Here is a 22,923-nt window from a genome sequence, read left to right on the forward strand (position 1 = left end):
ATTAGTCGATTGGAAAGGTTGTAGATGGACTTACTTAACTCGAAATGTAAAGGCCAATTAAATACCGGTAGTTTAGGGCAAAAACATTCTGCAGTGGACGGATGCTATTTTACGACCAAACCACTAGAGGGAGTAGCATGTCAAAAAAAAAACCTTTTTTTTTTGCTTAAGTCCGGTGTCAACTTTGAAATGTGCAGTTTGTTAACTGTTTCACTCTTGATCGAGATGAAACCAGATTTTAACCCAAACCGTACTATCTTGGTTTCTGTACCCCGACACTTGGTTCCAACAGTCTGGAAAGATAAGTTCTGATTTGTATCACACCAATGAGGACTGCACCCTCAGTATGGATCTAGGGGCATGCGAATATGTTTGGTTGATTAATATGACTGTCCTCATGACTGTCAACTCCATTCTTTATGACAGCAAATGTACAGGGGCTTATGCATTTGAAATGGATCTAGCCTGTTTGAAAAGCTCATATTTCCTGTCTTATATTAATTGTGTGTGTGTATGTGTGTTTGTGTTTGCATGTGTGTTTGTGTGTGATAGAAATGTATGGCAAGACCAATTAAGAATGTCCTTCTGTACCTCATACTGATATAAAAGAGTGGACATTTCTGTATTCATTGAGCTTTGAAACCTCATGATTGCAATTACTTGATGTGAATGGAGTGTAAAGACAATTCTTCATTGATCAAGTAAACTGTCACCCCAATCTCGAGTTTTTTTGGGGGTTGGTGTTAGAAATCATACATTCTCTTAGTATTGGAGTCAATGCAATGTTCTCTCAAAGAGTAATAATGTTTTGTCTGCTTTGCCAGGTTGCTTTCAAGCAATCAAGTAAAAAAAAAAAAAAAAGTTAATCCCGGTTATTAGCTGGTAACTGGTATTAGTTAATACAGCAAAATACAAATAAAAAAACTATTTTCACTATATTATAAAAATAAGGATATATTGTATATCAGGAACAAAAAAGATGCTTTTCTTTAGAAAACATTGGCTGAGTTTGTTACATTGCACTGCAAGTTCTCAATGAAGTCAGAAAGTCATGCTTATTTACCTCAGTCAGTATCAGGGGTTTTTTCATTTTAATAAATATCTACCAAAACTGCCGGTGTTGCATTTATGTTTCCATTTGCATTGTATCAATCTCTGTGTTTCAAGTGAAATCTTTAGATCAATGTTTGCATGTAGTAAGTGTTTTCTTTTAAAGCTGACCTTCCTAGTTCTTTATTCTTCAAAACGTTTTCTAAGCTTCTGCCCTTCTTTGTCTTTTCTTTCTTCTATTCTTCAGATCCTCCCCTGCTCTCTCCATTCCCACTTTCCTCTTAACCTTTTCTTTTGCTCCCTGTGTTTTGTCCTTCACTCACAGCTCCAGCCACTGAGACGTGAGTAATCCAAAATGCAAATGGGATCATAAAGTTGCAAGGAGGAAAAAATAAAAAAGGAAAAAGAAATGGACACAAAAGAAGAAGAAGAAGAAGAAGAAGAAGAAGAAGAAGAAGAAGAAGATGATAAATAAATATCTGATCAGGGACAAATTGGATACCCAGAAGCCATCCAGCTACTCCCTTGAGGAAGTACTTAACATCTGGTGAACAAACTACCAGGGGGTCCAGAATACATATTCTTCAGTAGACGACAACAGAAAAGGACAATATGTAAATGTAAAAACCTAAAAAAAAAAAAAAAAAAGAACTGTAATCATTCTGTATCATAGCACAGGATGGCCGTGAGTGCTTAATTTAAATAAAAACTTACTTTTTAAATATATACAATCAAGGGTGAATGTCAACACACTGGTGCTTCGCAGTTAATGAACCCCCAGTATAAATCAACCCCCAGTATAAGTGAACCCCCAGTATAAGCTCCTCCAGTATTGCATTTCTGATTGTTAAAACATGAACTTACATTTAGATATGCAGCAGTCCAAATTAAATTGTGCCCATGCAGTAAAACACTGGGTACCCCTCCCCTCTGTCTCCTAAAAGGAATATCATTACCAGCAGTCATGAGGAATGCCATCCATTTCAGTGACTACAATACCAGACTATAGGGCTTTGTGCAGCTACATAAACATGGCTCTAGTGAAGGGCTGTAATAGAGTAACTAAGTATATTGCTCCTTGCTCACAGTCTGTGGAATTTCAATTGAATCTCAGGTCTGCGGCTCAGTCACATTGTTTTTCTTGGTCGACGTACACATGTCATTAGATCTACACCGGTATTGAAACACTTTAACGTAGAACAATGCAACTTCGTTCAATACTACTATTTAACTTTAGCCCAATAAAGGTTTGAGGGTCGGGCTTGGACTTTTAGATTGCTCTACTTGACTGGTGATGGGCCACTCATGTGTAGGTATATGTATTATTGTAGCAGCAGTGTACTACAGTACACTTCAGTATATTAGATAGTATACTATAGGATGTACATTTGTTATTCCAGCACTAAAGAGTACACTAGTATTAATGCTTTGTTTGGGTGACCCTTAAATATTTTATGTGTTGTACAAATTTGACAGGATTTTTTTTCGTGTTTTTTGTTTTGTGTTTTGTTGCTGTAGCTTAACCTGCTAAAATAAGCATTTTTACGTTTGCATTGGGGCCGCAATACCCTATTCGTCCACTAGTGGCACCATGTGCTTTGTTTTTCCTTGTGCTTCTGGAAACCATTTAAGCAGGAACAGATAGCTGTGGCTCAAAAATGCTTTTTATTTAAACTGTCTTCAACACACATTGGCCTTAAGGGAAATGGTATGTATTGTAGGTTTTTATGAGTCTCTTGATTTGAAATTGGAGCAGTCCGCTGTAAAAAAAAAAAAAAAAAAAAAAAGTTGCTTCGCCTAGAATTTTAGGATTGAGACTTGCATAAAAAAATAAAAAATAAAAAACTGTATCAACAGAATTTAGATATTTTATTTAACACAGTTTTTCATCTATTTCCAATATTTCATGCATGAAAGTGTTAAATACCGGACACCCCCGGTCATATACTGTACTGTATGTCTGCTATAATTCAATAATTCTATAGCTTTGATCTAAAACAAAACGATTAAACATCAGCAACTCATCGAGGTCTACTGGATTCAGGCAAAGAATTCCAGTGTCTGGGAAATAGTGAAAATTTGATTGGGGCCAAAGATGCCCCTTCTTCCGAGTGACCTTCTACGATCAGTTACAAAGACTTGTGAGCAAAACAAAAGAGTGCCAGCTTTAAATAAAAAGTGGCAAACAGCAACTCTCCAATTCTATAACAAAATGAAAAGAAGTTTGTGAAAGAAGAGTACTGTGGAGGGAGACACCCTCGCTCCACTCCCCTAGAGGCAACCCTACAAGCACATTTTTTGGTTTGACTCCAGAATTGTTTTTAACATTAAAGTTTTGGGCTCTGCTTCAATCTAGGGAATTATACTCTGGTGCTGGCCGCACTAAGCAGTTTAAATAAGATATAACCATCCCACCACATCCATTACGGGTGTTTAAATATTAGCTAAATGTTTTGCTTAACCATTTAACCATACCATAAATAGACACCTTTCATAATGAAATACTGAAATATGTGTGTCTCCACGTATTTATTAGAAGTCATGCTGGTTTTAAATTGCCATTGTTTTAGTAAAATGGGATAAGATTATTTTTTCCTGGACTAAATGCTTAGTAAAGGTGAAATATAACAGTGTACTGTAGAGGTTGTTGGGAAATCTTAAGGAATTGCAGAATTGAGCTATGTTTGTCAGTTGTTGTTCTTTTTCCCCAAAACAAATGGGGTGAACTTTATTTCCAGCAATTGTGAAGTTAAATCCAGTATTTATTTCCAGTGTATGTTTTATTGTGCTATATGCCCTTAATCTAGATGAATTATGCTAATTTTATATATATATATATATATATATATATATATATATATATATATATATATATATATATAGACCGTCCAGATTAACAAACAGGGACTTTTACTTTTACACCATGAAATAATAATAATAATAATAATAATAATAATAATAATAATAATAATAATAATAAACAAAGCATTCATGTGTTTATAACACTGAGATGTAAAGTTGCAGTGTCAAGTAGTTTATGTATTAAATAACCTTTTTGTTCTTTAAAACCCAAATATTACCATTTGTAATTCTTGTTTACGGTATCAGTATAACATATTGTCAACATAAATAGTTTGGGTTCCTTGCCTTTTTAACAGAACCTGAAGGGTCCTTTATAATCTACATGTTGCTGCAAATAGTTCCTGGATCTTTGCGCAGTTGCTGGTTAATCATTGAGTCAAACAGGTTTGAGGGGAGGGGTGAGGGTGGGGTTGTGTCCCTCCCTCTAGTGGATACTAAACACCTAGGGGGTTGTAAACAAACAAACTGTAAACCAACAAGTCAACAAGGCCTGCATGAAAACAGTGCACAGGACACAGACGATTACAGCAAACAGATACCAATGTGCTATACGTTAGTGTAAAATTGAACATGATAAGTTCTGTTTGAATATTATTAAATAGAGAATTGCTGTACGAAACAACCTCTTTGGGTTTGTTCCATTCAAATGATAAAAATACCCCAAACTCTGAACCCTTTCTGTCTCACAGTCTCTCATGTACTTAAAAAAAAAACGAAATATCTATGGACAAGGATATACCTTTCTTTAAAAAGCTAGAGCAACGCACTAAAAACATGCGGAATACATCATAACACAGCAATGTGTGTTGATTAATAAGGACAACACACTTTGTGTTAAATGGATCACAAGCAGTGCTGTCCCAAATCAAACACTGAACACACAGCCCTCTTTAATCAAACGCATTCTGTGCTTATTAAACACCATAAGTAAACCAACATATTCCAAATTCATTGCATTATATCATTGATATTGATGTGGTAGTGATTACAAAACAAAGATTCCAGAATTATATGAATCACAGCAACCCTGTACATGTGAATGTTTAAAAGAAAAAGGTTTTGCTCTTGCCCTTTACATGATATTGATGAATGGGGGATTATTTGAAACCATTATCTTGTAGTCAAAGTTTCCCATGATGTTCTTTGTAATAGGTTGTAATATACCAGCTATGAACCTTATCCCTCACACTCTGATAACATCAGGAGTGTGGTTGCGTGCTTCATGCCAGTGTCTTGTTCCCTGTGATTCCTCAGTCTCTTCAGCTGTTACTTCAGTCAGCTTTCTTAAATCACATGCCTGTACGGCACAGAAACATGTTAAAAGCAAGCGAAACAGGCTGGTTCACACCATGGGAGCTTTGTTTTTATTGCCAAGCTTTGCACATCTGCCTGTTAAATAGAAAGTTCCATATCACGAATTATAAATGGTAATCGTGTGTTATGCATCCATAATCCGAGGGACATAAATAAGTATGCCTTGTGAAAAAAAATAATAATTCAAATTCAAATTGTGCCAACACGTTCAGTAAACCTATGCTCCGTGGTGATCTACAGTACAAGTTCCATGGGAGTTCATGATCTACAGCATATAAACAGTTACGGTGAATTTATCTTAAATGTATAATGAACTGTTCAGGTGCAACAGTGAACGTGTGAGGGTAGGGAATCTTGTAAAGACATACAAGTGCCAGTATTTAGAATGAGCTGTAACTATGAACAGCAGTCGTTCATTTCCTAAGCCACTGAGTCAAATAGTTGAACAGCACTAAAGGAGAGCTGGGTGTGCTTTTTCTTCCCATGTCCTTCTTGATTAAGCATAAAAAAGCATTGCACATTCCAGTCCTTATGCATTGTCTGGGTTTCACAAACTAAGTAAGGGTAAAATCTCACATACTCCACCACTACCCTTTAAATTCTCAAAGTCCATAAATTCAGATTTACTTTGCTTCATAGACCTCCCTTTGATTTATAATTTCCAGCAGGTAAATGTTAATATTTAAAGTTCCCCATATATATATAGTTTCATCCAGCAGTTTGTATTTTTTCCCTTGGCTCCATGAATGTCAAAACATTTGGAGGGGCTCAAGGAATGCTTTCCTCTTCAAAGTCAAATCTGACAGCACCACAGGCTGGATCTAATTTCTCGCCTGATGATTCCACTTGCATACATTCCTCATAAGGATCCTTTTTGGATTTCTCATTCTTGGGGCGAATGTGACTGCCGTAAAACACAGCCAACGCTAGGAAGGAGTAGAAGAACATGTCCCTTGCTACAGTGCAGTTTCTCTTCTCTTTACCATTTTACAATTCAGTCTCAATGTCCTCTTGCAGCACCTTCCTGCATTCAGTTATTAGACAGTATTGTCCTCCTGTTCATCTTGCAGTTGGGGGGTTGTTGTGTTGAGGCTTATGAAAAGTGCCACAAACAATTCGAGATCCGAGCTCCACATTTAGAAAGGAATGCTGTACCCTGCCTTCTGCTACAGGAAGCATGTTGATAATGGCATATTTCAGATAATGATAACACCAGAACCTCAAGGAGTTTGCCAACCTCAAAAGTTCTGGAACTCTAGTATACTTTTACAAAGCACACCGCCAAGTTGGGCTCAGACTGCACTTCTCATCTGACACAGGAAGAAGGGATATTTCAAATTTCTGTCCATCTGCATCAGCAAAACAAAAAAACCTGTTGCCTTTCAAGTACAATTTGACATTGTTTAACATATTAAAAAATGAAACCTATGCAGTTTTAAATACTGTAACAGACAACTTCCTTCTTATAGTGTAAGGACTACAGGGCTTCTTTGTCAAGCATTTTGACTGCTAAATCCCTCTTGATAATATTTTATCAATGTGAATACAAGTTTTATGAGGAATATATGCAATTTGACTTGGATTGAATACAATATTATTACACTGTAATTTGATGTATTTCCATGCTTTACTAACAAATATGTATTTGCAATGGAAACAATGGAGCTACTAAAATATTAACATGATTACAAAGTATCAAAATACTTAAATACCAGTATAACATTTATAAAAGTTTCCCTCTGTATTTTTGCAGTTTTACCAAGCTTTTCGCTTGGGTATGCTAGGCATTTACATAGTTTATTTACCCTGGTTTGACATGTTTACTAATCTGCTTTACCATACCATGCCATTCTTTACAATGCTTTCCTATAGTGTACCATGCTTTGGCTATGCTTAACTTTTAAAAGGTAACCTGGAATAACTCAATAATAAAATATGTAGGAAATTCTAATAATATCTGTCAGGGCCCTCAGGTCCTTGCTAAAAAATATTTGACTTCAGTTGGTTATTTGGAGTTATGAATTGGCCTTTTATAGTGGGGTGTCTTTTTTTTGCACTGCTGACATCGGAACATCTTTCAAACCAAAGATGATCCTGGATTTAAAAGACTCGTACTGGGATAGCTGGTTGGCGTCTTGATTGGGAGATTCTGGTTTCTGATGAATAGTGTTATGTAACTGATGCTGAAGGTACTAATTCCTGGACTGTCAAGACAAGTGAAGGAGCTGGGCTGTTTCAAAGAAACCAAGGTCGAAGGTTAAGTTGTCCTCAATGTGTGTTGATACAGGTCATGCCCAGTGGTGTGCTAAAGGCAAAGCTGTTCTCAGTGCACTCTCACTCCCATTGTGTTTTACAGGTTAAGTACTTGTAAAGAAAGTTGTTGGCATCAAGAAGTGAAACCTTATCTTGCTTGGATAGAACCTGCACCGAGAATGACAGAAGCAGCTGTTTCTGTGATCTTGAGCACAACTGACCAAGAGAAAACATGCAAGCCTTGAAGTGGAGTGCATTTAAAGCAGTGATATCTTTCCAGTTCACTGCTGTTTTTTAAACATGACCTCTGAACTGAGTTTGTGATGACTAATGCACATGTATTTGTTGTGGTATTTTTATATCGTCCAAACGTGCCTGCTTTTGCCATTACGATCTGGCAGAAGCCTAGCGGATGATTTTTTTTTTTTTTTTGTGTGTGTTGTTTTGAAATGTAGAAGGGTAACATTAATGAGATCAAATATATTATTATTATTATTGGGATGGGTGGTGGATTTAACTGAATGTAATGTAAAACCTCTTTAGACTTTATTTCACTTTTTATTTGCATGGCAGTGTGGTTAAAATCACAACTTGGTTAAGACTCATCCCTCGTGTAATTGTATAGCCTTGGTGCCAAGAGTATCTATTACTGTAATAATAATAATAATAATAATAATTCCATTGTAATAGTTTATTATTGTGCAGATATAACTATAGAGGGAGAACTCTTGACATTTTATTTGGAATATATATATATATACAGCTCTGGAAAAAATTAAGAGACCACTGCAAAATTATCAGTTTCTCTGGTTTTACTATTTATAGGTATGTGTTTGGGTAAAATGAACATTTTTGTTTTATTCTATAAACTACTGACAACATTTCTCCCAAATTCCAAATAAAAATATTGTCATTTAGAGCATTTATTTGCAGAAAATGACAACTGGTCAAAATAACAAAAAAGATGCAGTGTTGTCAGACCTCGAATAATGCAAAGAAAATAAGTTCATATTCATTTTTAAACAACACAATACTAATGTTTTAACTTAGGAAGAGTTCAGAAATCAATATTTGGTGGAATAACCCTGATTTTCAAGCACAGCTTTCATGTGTCTTGGCATGCTCTCCACCAGTCTTTCACATTGATGTTGGGTGACTTTATGCCACTCCTGGCACAAAAATTCAAGCAGCTCGGCTTTGTTTGATGGCTTCTGACCATCCATCTTCCTCTTGATCACATTCCAGAGGTTTTCAATGGGGTTCAGGTCTGGAGATTGGGCTGGCCATGACAGGGTCTTGATCTGGTGGTCCTCCATCCACACCTTGATTGACCTGGCTGTGTGGCATGGAGCACTGTCCTGCTGGAAAAACCAATCCTCAGAGTTGGGGAACATTGTCAGAGTAGAAGGAAGTAAGTTTTCTTCCAGGACAACCTTGTACTTGGCTTGATATATATATATATAATATATATATATATATATATATATATATATATATATATATATATATATATATATATATATATATATATATCACGGCCTTATGATGCTTGTTTAAATAGTTAGTTTACCCTGGTTTGTCATGTTTTTAATATATTCAATAGTAATCTTACTACAGGGTCCAAGTCAGTGTCTGTGTGCCCTGGAGCTGTGAATCCAGCTCTAGGAAGCTCAATATAATCTGTGCAACCTCTAATGCAGATCCCCACACCATGAGTGAGACCCCTCCAAAACAGCCATATGCAACGATGTTGAGGCAGAAAAACAAAACAAAACCTTTTAAGTATTTTATTATAAATAGTAAATTATTACCGCATTTGTACACAAGACATTTTACATCACAATCATTCAAATAGCAAAAGAGACTGAGTTGACCAAATTTTAAAAAAAAATTAAAAAATCATACTTCCTTTACCATTGAGTCGAATGCATAGTCTACAGTTGAGTGCTACTTCTAGAGGCAAAACTAGGGTTGCTAAACAGGGATGAACAAGTCCTGCACTAGTCACCAGCTAAGAATACATAGGAATAAATAACAATGCTTTGTACAAACTTTGTCGCCGCAGTCATGTTTTACATAGAAGCACTTACAAGGACACACGCCACCCAATAAAAACAACTTCTGTGTCTGGTACACTGTTTCAAATGAAAAAAATAATGTGTTTTTTATTTTTCTATTTTTTTTTCTTTTTTTACAGGATTAAAAAATACACGATTGCCATTCATGTACCTCATATTTATGCACCATGAAATCAAAACTTTTACATGAATAATGAAAGTGAATATGTCCTCCAGCATATGTGATGCCCACAACTGTTCACCCTCAAGGTCAAAATGAAGAAAGAAAGCAATGTAAAAATACATTTTGAAAAAGCCTTTTTTTGTGTAACGTCTGAGGCACGTAATATTGCACATAGGCGGTTTGTGATACATTATATACATGACTGGTGCTTCTTCGTTCACATTTTTTCATGTACCCCTGTGAATGGACTAGAATCTGTACATTGCCTTCACATTATGAAAAAATGTCTTTTAATTCTTTCACTTTCCACCTTGGATTATAACTGGTCATCTTTCAATATTTGATCACACAGTGACACCAGCCATTGAAAGATCCTCGAAAAGCTCACTTTTTTAAAATGTTGCTGTATTAGAGGTCAGTACCTCTGCGTAGATAGAGCTTTTATTGTATTTTAGGTTTTGAAAGTTGTCCAAAATGACAAAAATTAAAAATGTTTTCAGGACAGTTTCTTGAGATGTACCATCTTTGTTGCCTTGAGAGAAGAGAGTGTGTCTTTGATAAAGTCAGTTCCCAATGGTCCTTCTTAGTATTGTGGGAGGAACAGGTTTCTTCTTAAAAGCTTGATGAGGAATTGAAATCAGTTTCAAAGGAAGTTAAGATGCAGTCATTTTGGTCTTAAGTGTCAAACTCTGACTGTGTTTACCAGTCTGGAGAGTCTTCCGGGGGCTTCCAATTGAGATCACTTTTGAGGGTTAACTTTTGAGTTTTTCAGAGGACATTTCAGTTCATGCAATATCGGGCTTCAAATAATGAAAGGCACCTGTTCAAAAAGAGAAGGAAAAGACATGTTAAAAACAAGGTCCCAGCATGGGGCCATGTCCTTCATACTACACGTACAATATTGTCATATCTAATAGTGGCAAATCAAAGAGTTATAGCTAATGTTTACACTTAGGGCCAGTTTGACAATGCCATGTGGGTCTGGGATTACAATCAATAGTGAGTCTTGAGCTGACCTTTGCTGGAGACACGTGTTTTCAATAGCCACATGCCAAGAGCGATTTCATTCTTGACAAACCTTCAGTTCTATATAAATGGCAAGTGGATATCGAGTCTCAGCAATTAATACCATCAAGATGTTGTGGACAGCACGTTAGACAATGATTGTGTATCCTAGTCTTTCATATGCTCTGCTCTTTCATTTTTTTTTTGTTGCTGGGAATATATCCATTACCTACAAGCTGTTTCGTGTGTGCCAACTTACAAAACACAAACCACTTAGTATCAGAGATCCTAAAAGGCCAGATTGATGCTGACAAACCAATAGAACTCATGTTTAAGGACAAGGTTGAATGTAAGTGTAAATGCCACTTATGAGAAAAGGGTATAAATAGTATATCCAAACTGGCGCTGCTATATACTTTAGGGTGAGGGTTATGGTTAAGGTTAGGGTATGTGAACCTACTCTGGCTGTACTGTCCGTACTGGTAGCTTGCGACTGGGTCCATGCTGTAGCCTGAGGTACTGTAGGTTGGGGGGCAGTAAGACTGGGTGCTGGGAAGGCTGTCTAGAGTTTTCATATGGTCTAGTCTTTGACTGCAGCTGGCTGACACTGCAGTGCTGGGTTCGAGGCCTCCGGTCAGCGGTGAGATGGCATAGTCACTCTGTGGTTGGTGAGGTACACCCCCGGGGTTGAGAAGCCCCATTACCTGAAGGGAGAAGAGCAAAACATTATGATTTACACACTCACAGCATAAACGCAGAACATTTTCTATCTAGGAAAACATTTTAAAGGCACTTGAGTGGGACACACAGGATGATGGTGAACCAGCAAGGTTATATATTTTAGCTGACTAATATAAAAAGCTTTTAAGAATGCACCCGTAAACATGCTTCAGTTCATTACGCTTGATTTAGTTTGTCTGCAACAGAACATTACATTTTACCAATCTCCAATATATTAATAGAAAAGTATTTTATGAATCAGCCTGCCAGTTGATTAGTACCAAGATAATTCAATTTGGTTAATATTTGTTTGGGACTTGGAACAGGAATGTGGCCTGAAAACCAGTGAATGCACTTAAAATAACCCTCTGACTGAGAACTGCACAAAGATATATACATCTATATAGACCTTTCCATACAATAATCTTCAACACTGTCCTAAATCCCTATCATTTTTCCAGAAATTATACTGAGTTTAAAACTGCCATTATTTTAATTAGAGAAATCCCTAAAAATATATATTTTCTCCTAATACTTAATCAAAAGCAGGTACATCAGAATCACTGCTTTCTCGGGTTACATATAAGTGACATATTATTCTAGGTTTGTCCACACACATGGTTTTGGTTAGACAATTTCCCAACCTAAGGACACAGGCAAATGTTGATTTTAAAAAGAGAGGGGATGTATTTCTTGTTGCAGTACCATTTTACTAATATTATTAATTTTGGTTTTTTTTCCGTACTGCATGCATAAAATACAAATAAAATAATTATAATTTAAGAGAAGGATGACATTTGCCAAAGTCTTTTTAGACTTTAAAACAAACTACCTCTTAAGCCTTTTGCCAATGTGCAATGAAGAGAAAAAAAAGATGCTTTCATTTGTAACACATTAAAACTGCAGGGTGCGGACGGCAGTTACATATTTTATACGCCAGTTTTATTAAAGTTTAAACTGTATTTTCATCAAGAATGTCTTAAGATATGCTAAGAATGTTGTGCTATGTTGCGATGCATTACAGGATATTCAGGCTCTTCGTAGTCCATTGAGGAGATTTGATATTTTAGACAGCTGTTTTATGAGCGGAGAAGGTGATTGACACAAAGCTGTCCCGCCTCACAGTAACAAACTGGGCTGTGGATAATTTACAGAAGCTCTGTCAGTGAAACCTTGACAAATATCCCTGAAGAAGGCAGGGCTGTGCTCCATACAAATGAGAAACACATGCAGGTCGGAGTTCCTATTCATCAGACTGAGCAGGGAATTTGGATCAACTTTGAGCTTTGTATAGGTTACCTGCACCAGGACGTGCACATACAACAGAGAAACAGCACTTTGTGTTGGACAATGCAGTCTTCTCATTCTTTTTGTATTGCGTTTCCAATGAAAATAGAAGAAGAAGAAGAAGAAGAAGAAGAAGAAGAAGAAGAAGAAGAAGAAGAAGAAGAAGAAGAAGAAGAAGAAGAAGAAGAAGAAGAAGAAGAAGAAGAAGAAGAAGAAGACTTTTTAGATGTATACCATACCATCTGTAATGCAAATCCAAAGCCATTTAAATATATACACTGGGCTGGGAGAATTGCACACTGGGCGCATTTTTTAACGGAAAAAAATACGCAATTTGCATAAATTACACACTACATTATCATTCATTTTTAAGCATAACATATTCAATCACAATCAATTAAGGGCTTCAACATTGCATAATTACAAATCTAAAATAAAAGCCTTTTATTTCACACTGCTTTTAACGACGTTATTTCTCAGATAGCAGGGCTAGCCGAAAAATAACAAACTTCTGCTTAGATCTGACTTTAGCCAGATAGCATCACCTGTAGCCGCGTCAGTGGCATGTCTGGATCTCTTGAGTTTGCAAGGTGCTAATGGTGGAAACAGAGTTGACAGATGACCATAATTACATCAACAGACTACATCACGTCGGATTGCTTTACACGCTTAATCACAAGAAATCTTAAAATTTTATCTAATCTTTGTTTGTTTGTTTTTTTTCTCTCTCGATTTTTTCAAATTAAGCCTTTTGTGTCTTTTTTTGTATTTCTATCAAGGAGCAGCAGTTAGATTTAATCAGTATTTATTTGCATAGGCATAAAGAATTTATATTTAGTTCAATAAAAGCCATTCTCTAGGTTTTGAAGTCCAGTATCTCCTCCTCTGTTACAACCAGCCCATCCACTCAGACTGGGATAATTTTTTCGCCTTTGGCAAGATATTTTTTCCATTGCCGTTGTTAAATGTCCTCTACAAAGTTATCACTGAGCTGCAGGAGCCAGTGACCGCACCTTCAGGTTGAAAACCGCAAGCTATATGAAACGAAGAAAGCCCACCGACGTGAGCAGTCATTTAGGCCACCCTTTGTGACATTAAAATCTCATTTTCTGCCTATTAAAATTCCCCTTACTGTTTAGGCAGTGGTGATATCCAATGATAACTGTGTAATTGACTATAATTGTCTTTTCAGTTTTCATTTGTGTCATTTTGTGCCTCCCTCTGTATCCTGGACCAGCAAAATGCTTTTCAAGGGAATGAAGCTATTAGAACCACTGCCCTTAACCCTTTATCAACTCGTGATTTTAATTACAGATTTTATTGCCCCATGACATGTCTCAAAACAAGCTGGAGATCTCTCGAAAAACACCTGTGCCAAGTTCACGCTAACTTAAAGATGGAAATACAATGCTAATCGAAGCTAACAATGTCAATTTCAAACAGATGCTGTCTTTCTGAAATATTAACCATTCTTTGATATTATAGTAACAAGACATGCAGTTGAATAAGTTTTATTTTAATAGCATTTTCCAAACTGACAAAACATCTAGCCTGTTGTTAATTATTTTCTTCTCTAGTAAAATAATTCACTTTATATATTTTTTTCTAAACTGTATGATCATTAAACTTTAACTAGAAGCAAGTAAACTCACACAAATACATGAAATGAGGCCATGTCACAGGAGCCCTTTGAAAGCACATGCCGTGGTTGTAGTTAGCCAATACATTTCTGAATCTGCCTCAGGTAAAACTGTGTTGAAGCCGTTTTGAACAGTGGCAGCTCTGTTTCCAGAGGAGGGACTGACCTGAGGTGAAAGGCCGTTGCTGATGGCAGTGTTCATGGGATTGGAGGGTCCTGACGAAGTCACAAAGCTGTCTGTGTAGCCCGAGAAGCCGTGCCGGCAGTAGGCCGAGCCACTTTCAGGGGCTGAGTTCAGGCTGCTCTGGTGGGCCGAGGTGGGAGGCAGAGGCTGGGGCCGGTGCACTGTACTGCTCTGCTCAGACACTGCTGGAACACAAGCTTGTATCTTAGCAACCAGCATTTACAGGCAGAAAATAACAACAGTCACGTTATTCAAAACATAAAACAGTCATGCTTTATGTTTTGAATAACATTTTTTGGTCTGAATACACAATGCAAGTGTGGTGTTAAACCAGGTCACGGGTTCGTTTTAGCCCAAGCACTTACAAGTCGAAACAAACTGTACTATTGAAAAACTAAATACTATGGGATCATTGAAAAAAGTTTGATAATCGTGCTTTTCAGGAGTTTTCTTTGAATAGCCTAAATGCTATTCAGACATTCAGACTTTCACAAAGAGTGATTAATTATTTTCAAAATTCTGGATTTATTCAAACCTATGGCAGCGCCATAGCCAATATAAAGTGTAGCTACAGTATGGCGGTGCCATAAACGTAATTCAGGGCCTGTATAACCTACTTTGTGATATAGACGTTGGTGGGTACGGGCTGTCTGACAGTTGGTATGGTTGAAGTGTGGGCATTGCTGATGGTGGGAACCCTCCTGGGATCAGGTGGTTAAAAGCCATCAGCTGATTGGCTCCTGCTTGTTTCCTCCATCTTGCTCTTCTGTTACTAAACCAGACCTGGCAAAAAAATGAAGGAAAAAAATAAAATACCAGACCCAATGACAAAAACTGTTTTCAGATTTTAAATACAAGGTTCTAACTGGTCTGCTTCTATAATGTACTGACAGCTACTTATTGTGCAGTAGAGGATGTGCAGGACCCTGGTAGATTCAAGAATGTATTTTGCTTTAGGGTAATTGGATATGAATTGGTTGGATTGTGTCTGTCAGGAATATGCAGACGTCATTCTTTGCGCACAACAGTCATGCAATACATAAAAAAATGAAAATGTTATTTACTTCACTAGCTAAAAATAAGAGTCGTTAATGTTTTATTTTTAAATTCAAATTTTAGGTTCAATGAATGCAGCTTTTAGGATGTATGAAAATATATTAAAAAATAATAATATATAGGGAGAAAATAACTTGGAACTGGAGTGCACATGGGTTAGGTTCCACTAGTTACAAACACCCTCTCTGCTTTTCAGAAAGTGCAACAAGGTGCACATTTTGCAAGCCAGCAAATGCTTTAAGTAAACACGACCCTTAATCTTAAAGCAAACTTTTCAAAATGTCACTCTTTTGTCCTGCTGCATTAGTGACTGATTGACTGGTATCCAGCGCGTCATGCTGGGTTCAGTAAAATATCCATATGTTAGTTGTTCTGGGGAATTGCAAGGCAGTAGATCAGAGACAAGCCTGTATGAGATGATAGGACTCGGGGGAGCAGATGAAGCTGCGAGGAATGTGAGGAAGTCACAGGGTTAAAGACACATCGCAGCAGCTGTGTTGTTAATGGGGCTGCTGCTTTTACTAACTGTGTGGGTCATGTACTGAGGAAACAAGCTGTACGCTATGAGCAAAATGTGCGGTACAAACAGGCACACTCTGTATGTCTCCGGTATTTATTTGTATTTTACCCCTATGGCTTTCCTACGGAACCCCTAAAGGGTCATGGTGTGAATTAAAAAGAAGGTTATTATGTTGTGCACACCATGTCCCTTTAGGGATTCCTTACTTTCCAGTTCGCGCTCTGACCGCTTTGGTTTTAAGTTGTGATGGTCTGCAGAGGGGTGTTAATGTAATCCTTTGACCATGCTTCCCTGTCCTTTGAAATGTATTCGTTCCCTCACTTTGCAATGGTTTAAGTAGAGTATACTGCTTTTACAGAGTAGATATTCAGCTTTCGAGAGAGGCTGTACCTGAACGCGAGCCTCTGTGAGTTTGGCCCTCTGTGCCAGCTCTTCCCGTGTGTAGATGTCAGGGTAGTGTGTCCTCTCAAAAGCCCTCTCAAGTTCCTCCAGTTGTTCTGCAGTGAAGGTGGTGCGGCTGCGACGTTGTTTTCTCTTCAGGGGCAAGTCAGGCTCTGATTCAATATCTGACCCCTCATCGGAATGGCTCGCTGTTAGAGGAAAGGAAAGCAAAGGATGGTAAAAATTAAACGAGTAGTTTGTTTTTATTTCTATTGAAAGTCCTAGTTGTGGAAGGCTGTTAAACATTTTCATATTATACAGCCTGTTGTAACGTTGAAGAAATTTTTGCCAGTTATGTTATTCTGCACTAAAAGCAAACCAGTCTAAAACCAAACCTTGATACTGGCCATTCAAAACGGTAATTATATGGATGAAACACAGTCATCTGGAATAGCATTAAGTCACACAGTTAGTTCTTTAATGGGAGGAAAAGGCAAAGCAAACACTAGCAGTAATATGCTTGTAATAATACAGAGTATCGTGTGTGTGTGTGCAAACAAAGCATTCCTTGCTTTTAAATAATCCCCAGAACATGATTTTCAGGCATTCGAATGTGACTGCGGGTACAAAGCTAACACAAAGGCCTCATTTCAATCCTGGTCTGGGGAGACAGTTCTATACAATTGTATCCATCCTACAAATTCAATTTCGCTCAAGCTGAGTGAACTTTAAAAAAAGCCCCCTCACAGGTGCATACTAATCTATTTGCCCAGATTTACATGGGAGAAAAAACAAGCTCCTTTTGGAGGTAATTCAGCAGAAGAGCTCATGAATTGGTCTCCCTAAGCTGTGCAATCAGCACTGGTACTAAAGCAAGAAGACTCCCTCAGTCTATTAAAAAATGATTAGGGGGCTGCAGCCTCCATGACTGGCATCTATTGTCTGCTAGCTGAAGCCTGAACATTCACTGCCATAAATCCAAGTGTACATCTGCTATAATACACCTCATTCAGGTCCAACTGTTCTACAGCATGCAAGGTAATAATTACTGAAGACCTCGAGAACTCTCCCTCAGACTTATCTGAACTTTTTCACAGGGGGAGCTTAAAATATAAAACAATGAGGAACTTAAGTATTTTTTTAAAACATGCACGGTCAAAACATCTATATAAGAAGACCTGCAAGTCTGAGGTAGGTGGCAATAGCATTTTCTGATTTTAAAGTGCATTGTTTGTATTAGTGGGAAATAATACCACAGCGGTGAATTTCATCTCTTTTTTACTTTCCCATTTAGATGAAACTGCCTTTTTTCCTGCTTCAAAATATTTCTACTTACACTGTAACACTTTCTCTACCATAGCTCAGTTTCAAGATTCTTTAAAACCACAAATCCATATTTCAATGAAACTCGGTATTGTTTGATCCAATGAGAATCCAGATTGGAAACTCAAAAGACGTGCCCTAATAATTTTTTCCTGGTGACACTCGACTGGATTTTCGATCAGAAGGGAGAAAAAGATTGACATCAATTAGCGCAAGGCTTAAGTACAGGAAAGCAATAATGCTACAACACAGGATGAAGTCCCTGCACAGGGAACTAATAGAAAAGGGAGGGCAACCAGAAATAACAACCACTGCTAGCCTGAGAATAAAGTTTAATTAAACACGGAATTACAGAACTAGGAATGATTCTTTGTGCTCGACCCCCAGTGACCTTGCCAGTGGCCTCAGGAAATACTTCTTCTAGTTAACACGGTGCTTTATGAGCATTTCGGGGGCCAATTTCATAGGGATTTGGACACAGGGAATTCTATAATTGACACAATTGCTGGGAGAATGATTTATTACATTTGGATTTTGAACGGTGAGCGATAAAGCTAGCATGCACAATAATCTTTGCATGAAAATATCCTGACCAGGGGTTGTTCTGAGGTGAAATCCACTTGGGTTTAAATACATAGACACCACAACTGGAACATCAATCCCTTTAAACCTTACTAGTGTGTATGCTGCCTTCTATTAGAACATAAGAACATAAGAACATAAGAAAGTTTACAAATGAGAGGAGGCCATTCAGCCCATCTTGCTCGTTTGGTTGTTAGTAGCTTATTGAGCCCAGAATCTCATCAAGCAGCTTCTTGAAGGATCCCAGGGTGTCAGCTTCAACAACATTACTATTACAAATAGCCGTGCAGAATCTCTGGCCTTGAATGCACTACATGAACAGCTCTGATATAGGAACTAATCATTCTGTGAGCTTGCGTGTGCAACAGTTTTTTTTTGGCCCTTTGGGACAAAAAATATTATACAAAATTTGTATTTATGTATTTATTTTTTTTATATAGTAGGCTTTTACAATTTATTAAAAGCATCATTTTAAAAACCCTAAATAAAAAATAAATAAATAAATACATCTAAAACTACTGTATCATGTTTGTCCGGTTGCAAGCCAGGCAGGGTTTAGTAACTGTGATACTCCATCATGGCTGCGGAGTTAATGACAAATGACACTTTACTTTTGTGATCCTTGGGATTTTTTTTTTTTTTTTTACTTATTTGGCTGCCTTTGTTGAGCTCTAAGAGGCAGCCTGTGGATGAAGCCTATTCTGCCAATTTCCACGCTCCATCTGTAGTATCCATCAACGGGGCCTCTGCCCGCATTCAGGGCTCTGACACCTGCCTGGCAGGGTGCAAGAGACACAAAGAAGGCTGGAGCGGAGGAGCGGGGGCTGGGATGGGATGCACAGCGGGGGTTAATCCAGCCTTCCTTGGGTGTGGAGCCTGTGATCACCTGAAGGTCCCCCACTCACTATTTACTCATAGTGCGTTTATTTGTTAAAAAAAAAAAAAAAAAAGAAAAACTGGAGGGAATGCCAAAAAGCATTGTTAAAAAAAGAATGAAAGAAAGAGAAAGAAAGAAAGAATGAAAGGAAGGAAGGAAACAAAACAAAACAAAACAAAAAACTTCCACTGTGTTATAAAGGCTTTATGCATAATCCTGTAGTATTTATTTTTTGTTGGTTTGTATATTTGCAAAAGTTTTTTTTTTTTGCTGCTACTAAATTTAATTATTGAATTTTTTTCTTAAGCTTACTAGAAAACTAAACAAACAACAATTTTAAGTGTTGAAAACAGATGTAAAGATGTATTCCTAGATGATAGATAGATAGATAAAGTACACACATAAATATATTACACCTTATTATTAAGACAATACAAGCTATTTAGAAGTCACACTTTTTTCCTACACTACCTTGCTTCAGTAAGTACAGTATGTTTTGAGAGACTCACTGTCACAGGCATACCTGAAGTGGGAAAGAGAGACAGTGCATACTGATCTCTCTTCCCCATCCAGATCAATGTAACTCCTCCTTTTCATAGGCCTCTGCCCCCCTGGGTATCTTTGTCTCTCTGCAAGGGGCCACTAATAGGAAAATACGCTCATGACAGCTCAGTGCTAACCAAAATGGTGCAAAATAATCCATGACACTATAACTCCCTGTGTGCGCTCCTTGGAGGGTGAGGAGTAATGTTTTAATACGAATCTGGCTTGGAGCAGGAATACATATATATATATATATATATATATATATATATATATATATATATATATATATATATATATTAGTAGCAGTTCATACTTTTAAGTAACACTTTCTTGATTGCATAGATATAAGTTTAGTATCACCCTCTAAATAAAAAAAAAAAGTTAAATATACACATTTATACTTGCAAAATAAAATGTCTGTTTAAAATTAAAAAGCTGCGAATTGTCCTGCTTTCCCACTATTCCCAGTGCATTAGCATGCTTGTCTATGCAGAACCATATCCTATACTCTTACCATGGCTTACTGTAAGAAGCTTAGGAGAGGACAGATCCCCTATTCTAAGTATTCAAAATAGCACATATTATTCATCAAATAAAATGTTTTTCCCCTTCCCTCTATCATTTATTTATGTATGTCTGTCTTTTTTTTTGGTTTGTTTGTTGTTTTTTTGTTTGTATTCACTTATACCCCCTGTTGGAAGTGCTACAGTAAAAGGGAAAAGCATTTAAAAACCAGATAAGTAAAGTCAAGGTTCCTTTGCACCACTCGCTATAAAGCATCCGCACTCGGGATTTGTTTACCAAAATATAATTTACTTTAGTTTGTGCAACATCAAGATTAAAAAGTGAACATGTCAAATAACCGCTTCGGTGCCGTGCACCATCACCAGGATTTGCAAAACAAAAGTCAGTAATGAGAGCAAACAAAATGAAAGCATTTAGGGCAGTTGTATTTGCATTATTTCAGTCAGCCGATAACATCCTTCCATGCACCGTAGCATGTTAGCAAAGACGGCAATGCAACAACATTTAATTGAGTCTTTTAAAATGTACTGTAACTACATTTAAAACAATAAGGCTCTTTAAACACAAAAGTCTCTTTCAAAAAGAGCTGCATTAACTGAATGAAACTTTGTTTAACAGCAACTAAGGTAACAATCACTATTGTGACAGAATAGCTGTTGCAGTAAGAGATAAAGTAAGCTCCAACTCTCCTTTACAACTACCCAGAGAAGGTCCATTATTGACCATATGTGCTCCAAATGATGGTCCTTATCATGGAAAGACTATTGCTTCCTTTGGGAGCTGTTAATGAACTGGGTAATTGAGCTGCTGACATGTGTTACCAAAACAAAACAAAAGGAAGAAGAGACAAATGAACAATTTATTTGAGAACAGAGCAGTTCAGCTTTTCAGGGAGCAGGGGACTAAGTGACTGCCTGAATACATAAAACAGTACATTGAAGCAAAGCAGATGCATGCAGAATAATAGTTCACTGACAGCCTATGGCCCATCTGTGCTTAACATTTTGTTAAAGGGGGGCTCACTTGACTTGCTAAGGAGCCAAATCATACAGCTGCTCGTGTGTGCTATGTAAAAGGGATAAATCATTACCTAATCCAGTTCAAACTTCGAATGACAAAAATCCATAAACAGTTACACTGGGACATTATGTCAGCACAACATGACACAGTTATTATTCATTTATAATATGGATGTGACAGTTTCAATTCATTCTGGGGTAGGAACACCTAAAGGATAACGCTAAGGGCTCCCAGCAGTAAAGGTAACACATAGCTAACTTGTGGATGCTGCTAAATACATTCACACACCTTTAAATGTGTACTGATTTATTTATTTATTTCAGTTTTTCGATTAACCATGTTGACAGAAGACTCTCAAACTAGTTAAACTCTTTCATGGATGGTGACCTCATATGGGGAAGGATAAAAAAAAAACTCTTCTAGTCTTTGTATGGGGACATAGGAGGATACCAGTTTTTTCCAATATAAAACTATATTTATTATGTCCAAAACCTTTTTTCAGCTATTTTCAATGTTTCATGCATAAAAGGGTTAAAATAATTCAGTAGGGCTAAGGAATACAATTTTGGTAAAGAGATTCAGCAGTTCAACGTGACGTCTTTGTTGATGCCTTTTCATAACAGCTGAAATTAGGTAGTAGCTACTATCGTTTTGCTCAGCAAGCCAGGACACCACAATGAGAACAAAGTAATAACACTTAAAAACTGTAAACTGAAAATGTCCTCTAGGAGTTTCGTAAATTAGGAATGCTACAGTAGCTAGTCAAAGCTAATCAAAACGCTGAAATGTGCTATGCAAATACAAACTGGAACAGCAAGCAAAACCATTTCTGATTAAATTAAAAATAAAACAAATACATACATACATGAGCACACTTTTCAATATAATATCACACCAGTAAGGTGGCATTTACCCCAAAAAAAACTAAAACAAAAAAAAAGCCATGAGCATTCACTCGATTCAATTGGATAAAGGCGTCTGCTAATAAATAAATAAATAATAATTGCAATTATATTCACAAATAAAAGGGCCTGCTCTCCTCGGGTGTTTCGTTCTTTGGAGCCTGCGTGACACCGGACTGATTTGAAGAAATATCATTTTAACCCAGAATCAGTTGAAAGGCTGATCACTTGACAGACACTGACCCAGTGATAAACTTTGACCTGTGGGCAGCTTGGCAGTAACACATCCACTTAAGCCCCCTTGTCTCTGGGCTACTGCTTGACCTTACTCGCTCCAAACTGGCATGCATTAAACACATCCCTGTGTGCCCTTAGACACGGTCCCTCATCACAGATTTCTGACCTTTTGAACTGAACTTACAGACCATTATGTGCTTGGAATGGTAAAGCTAAACAATTTACCAACCAATAAAGTTTCTGTGTTTTTTATAATAAAAGCACTGATGTGCATAGCCGTCTACTAGTACTAATGCATATATCAAGAAGCCATTCAAAGCATTTAAGAAAGCTGAAAAATCAAGTCTTTTTTATACTGTAGTTTGTTGTACTGGTATTTAAGAAAAGCCTTAATCCATT

General features: G+C 37.1%; 1 protein-coding gene across 4 annotated transcripts in view; it reads right to left on the reverse strand.

Annotated features, from left to right (window-relative positions):
* Positions 1 to 9,259: 9,259 nt before the first annotated feature.
* LOC117416623 (paired box protein Pax-3-like) overlaps positions 9,260 to 22,923 on the reverse strand; it is a 25,310-nt gene continuing 11,646 nt past the window's right edge. For 2 of the 4 annotated variants that reach the window (XM_034027887.2, XM_034027885.2), the window contains exons 5-9: positions 16,522 to 16,721; positions 15,173 to 15,338; positions 14,538 to 14,737; positions 11,186 to 11,429; positions 9,260 to 10,540 (exon numbers count right to left, since the gene is read on the reverse strand). In XM_034027887.2, coding sequence (XP_033883778.1) covers positions 10,506 to 10,540; positions 11,186 to 11,429; positions 14,538 to 14,737; positions 15,173 to 15,338; positions 16,522 to 16,721 — 845 coding nt within the window. In that variant the 3' untranslated portion in view covers positions 9,260 to 10,505. Of the gene's footprint in view, positions 10,541 to 11,185; positions 11,430 to 14,537; positions 14,741 to 15,172; positions 15,339 to 16,521; positions 16,722 to 22,923 lie in introns of all 4 variants that reach the window. The other 2 variants (XM_034027886.2, XM_034027884.2) reach the window with 1 other exon arrangement.

The sequence above is a fragment of the Acipenser ruthenus genome, chromosome 12 (genome assembly GCF_902713425.1).
Source record: "Acipenser ruthenus chromosome 12, fAciRut3.2 maternal haplotype, whole genome shotgun sequence".
Lineage (NCBI taxonomy): Eukaryota > Metazoa > Chordata > Actinopteri > Acipenseriformes > Acipenseridae > Acipenser > Acipenser ruthenus.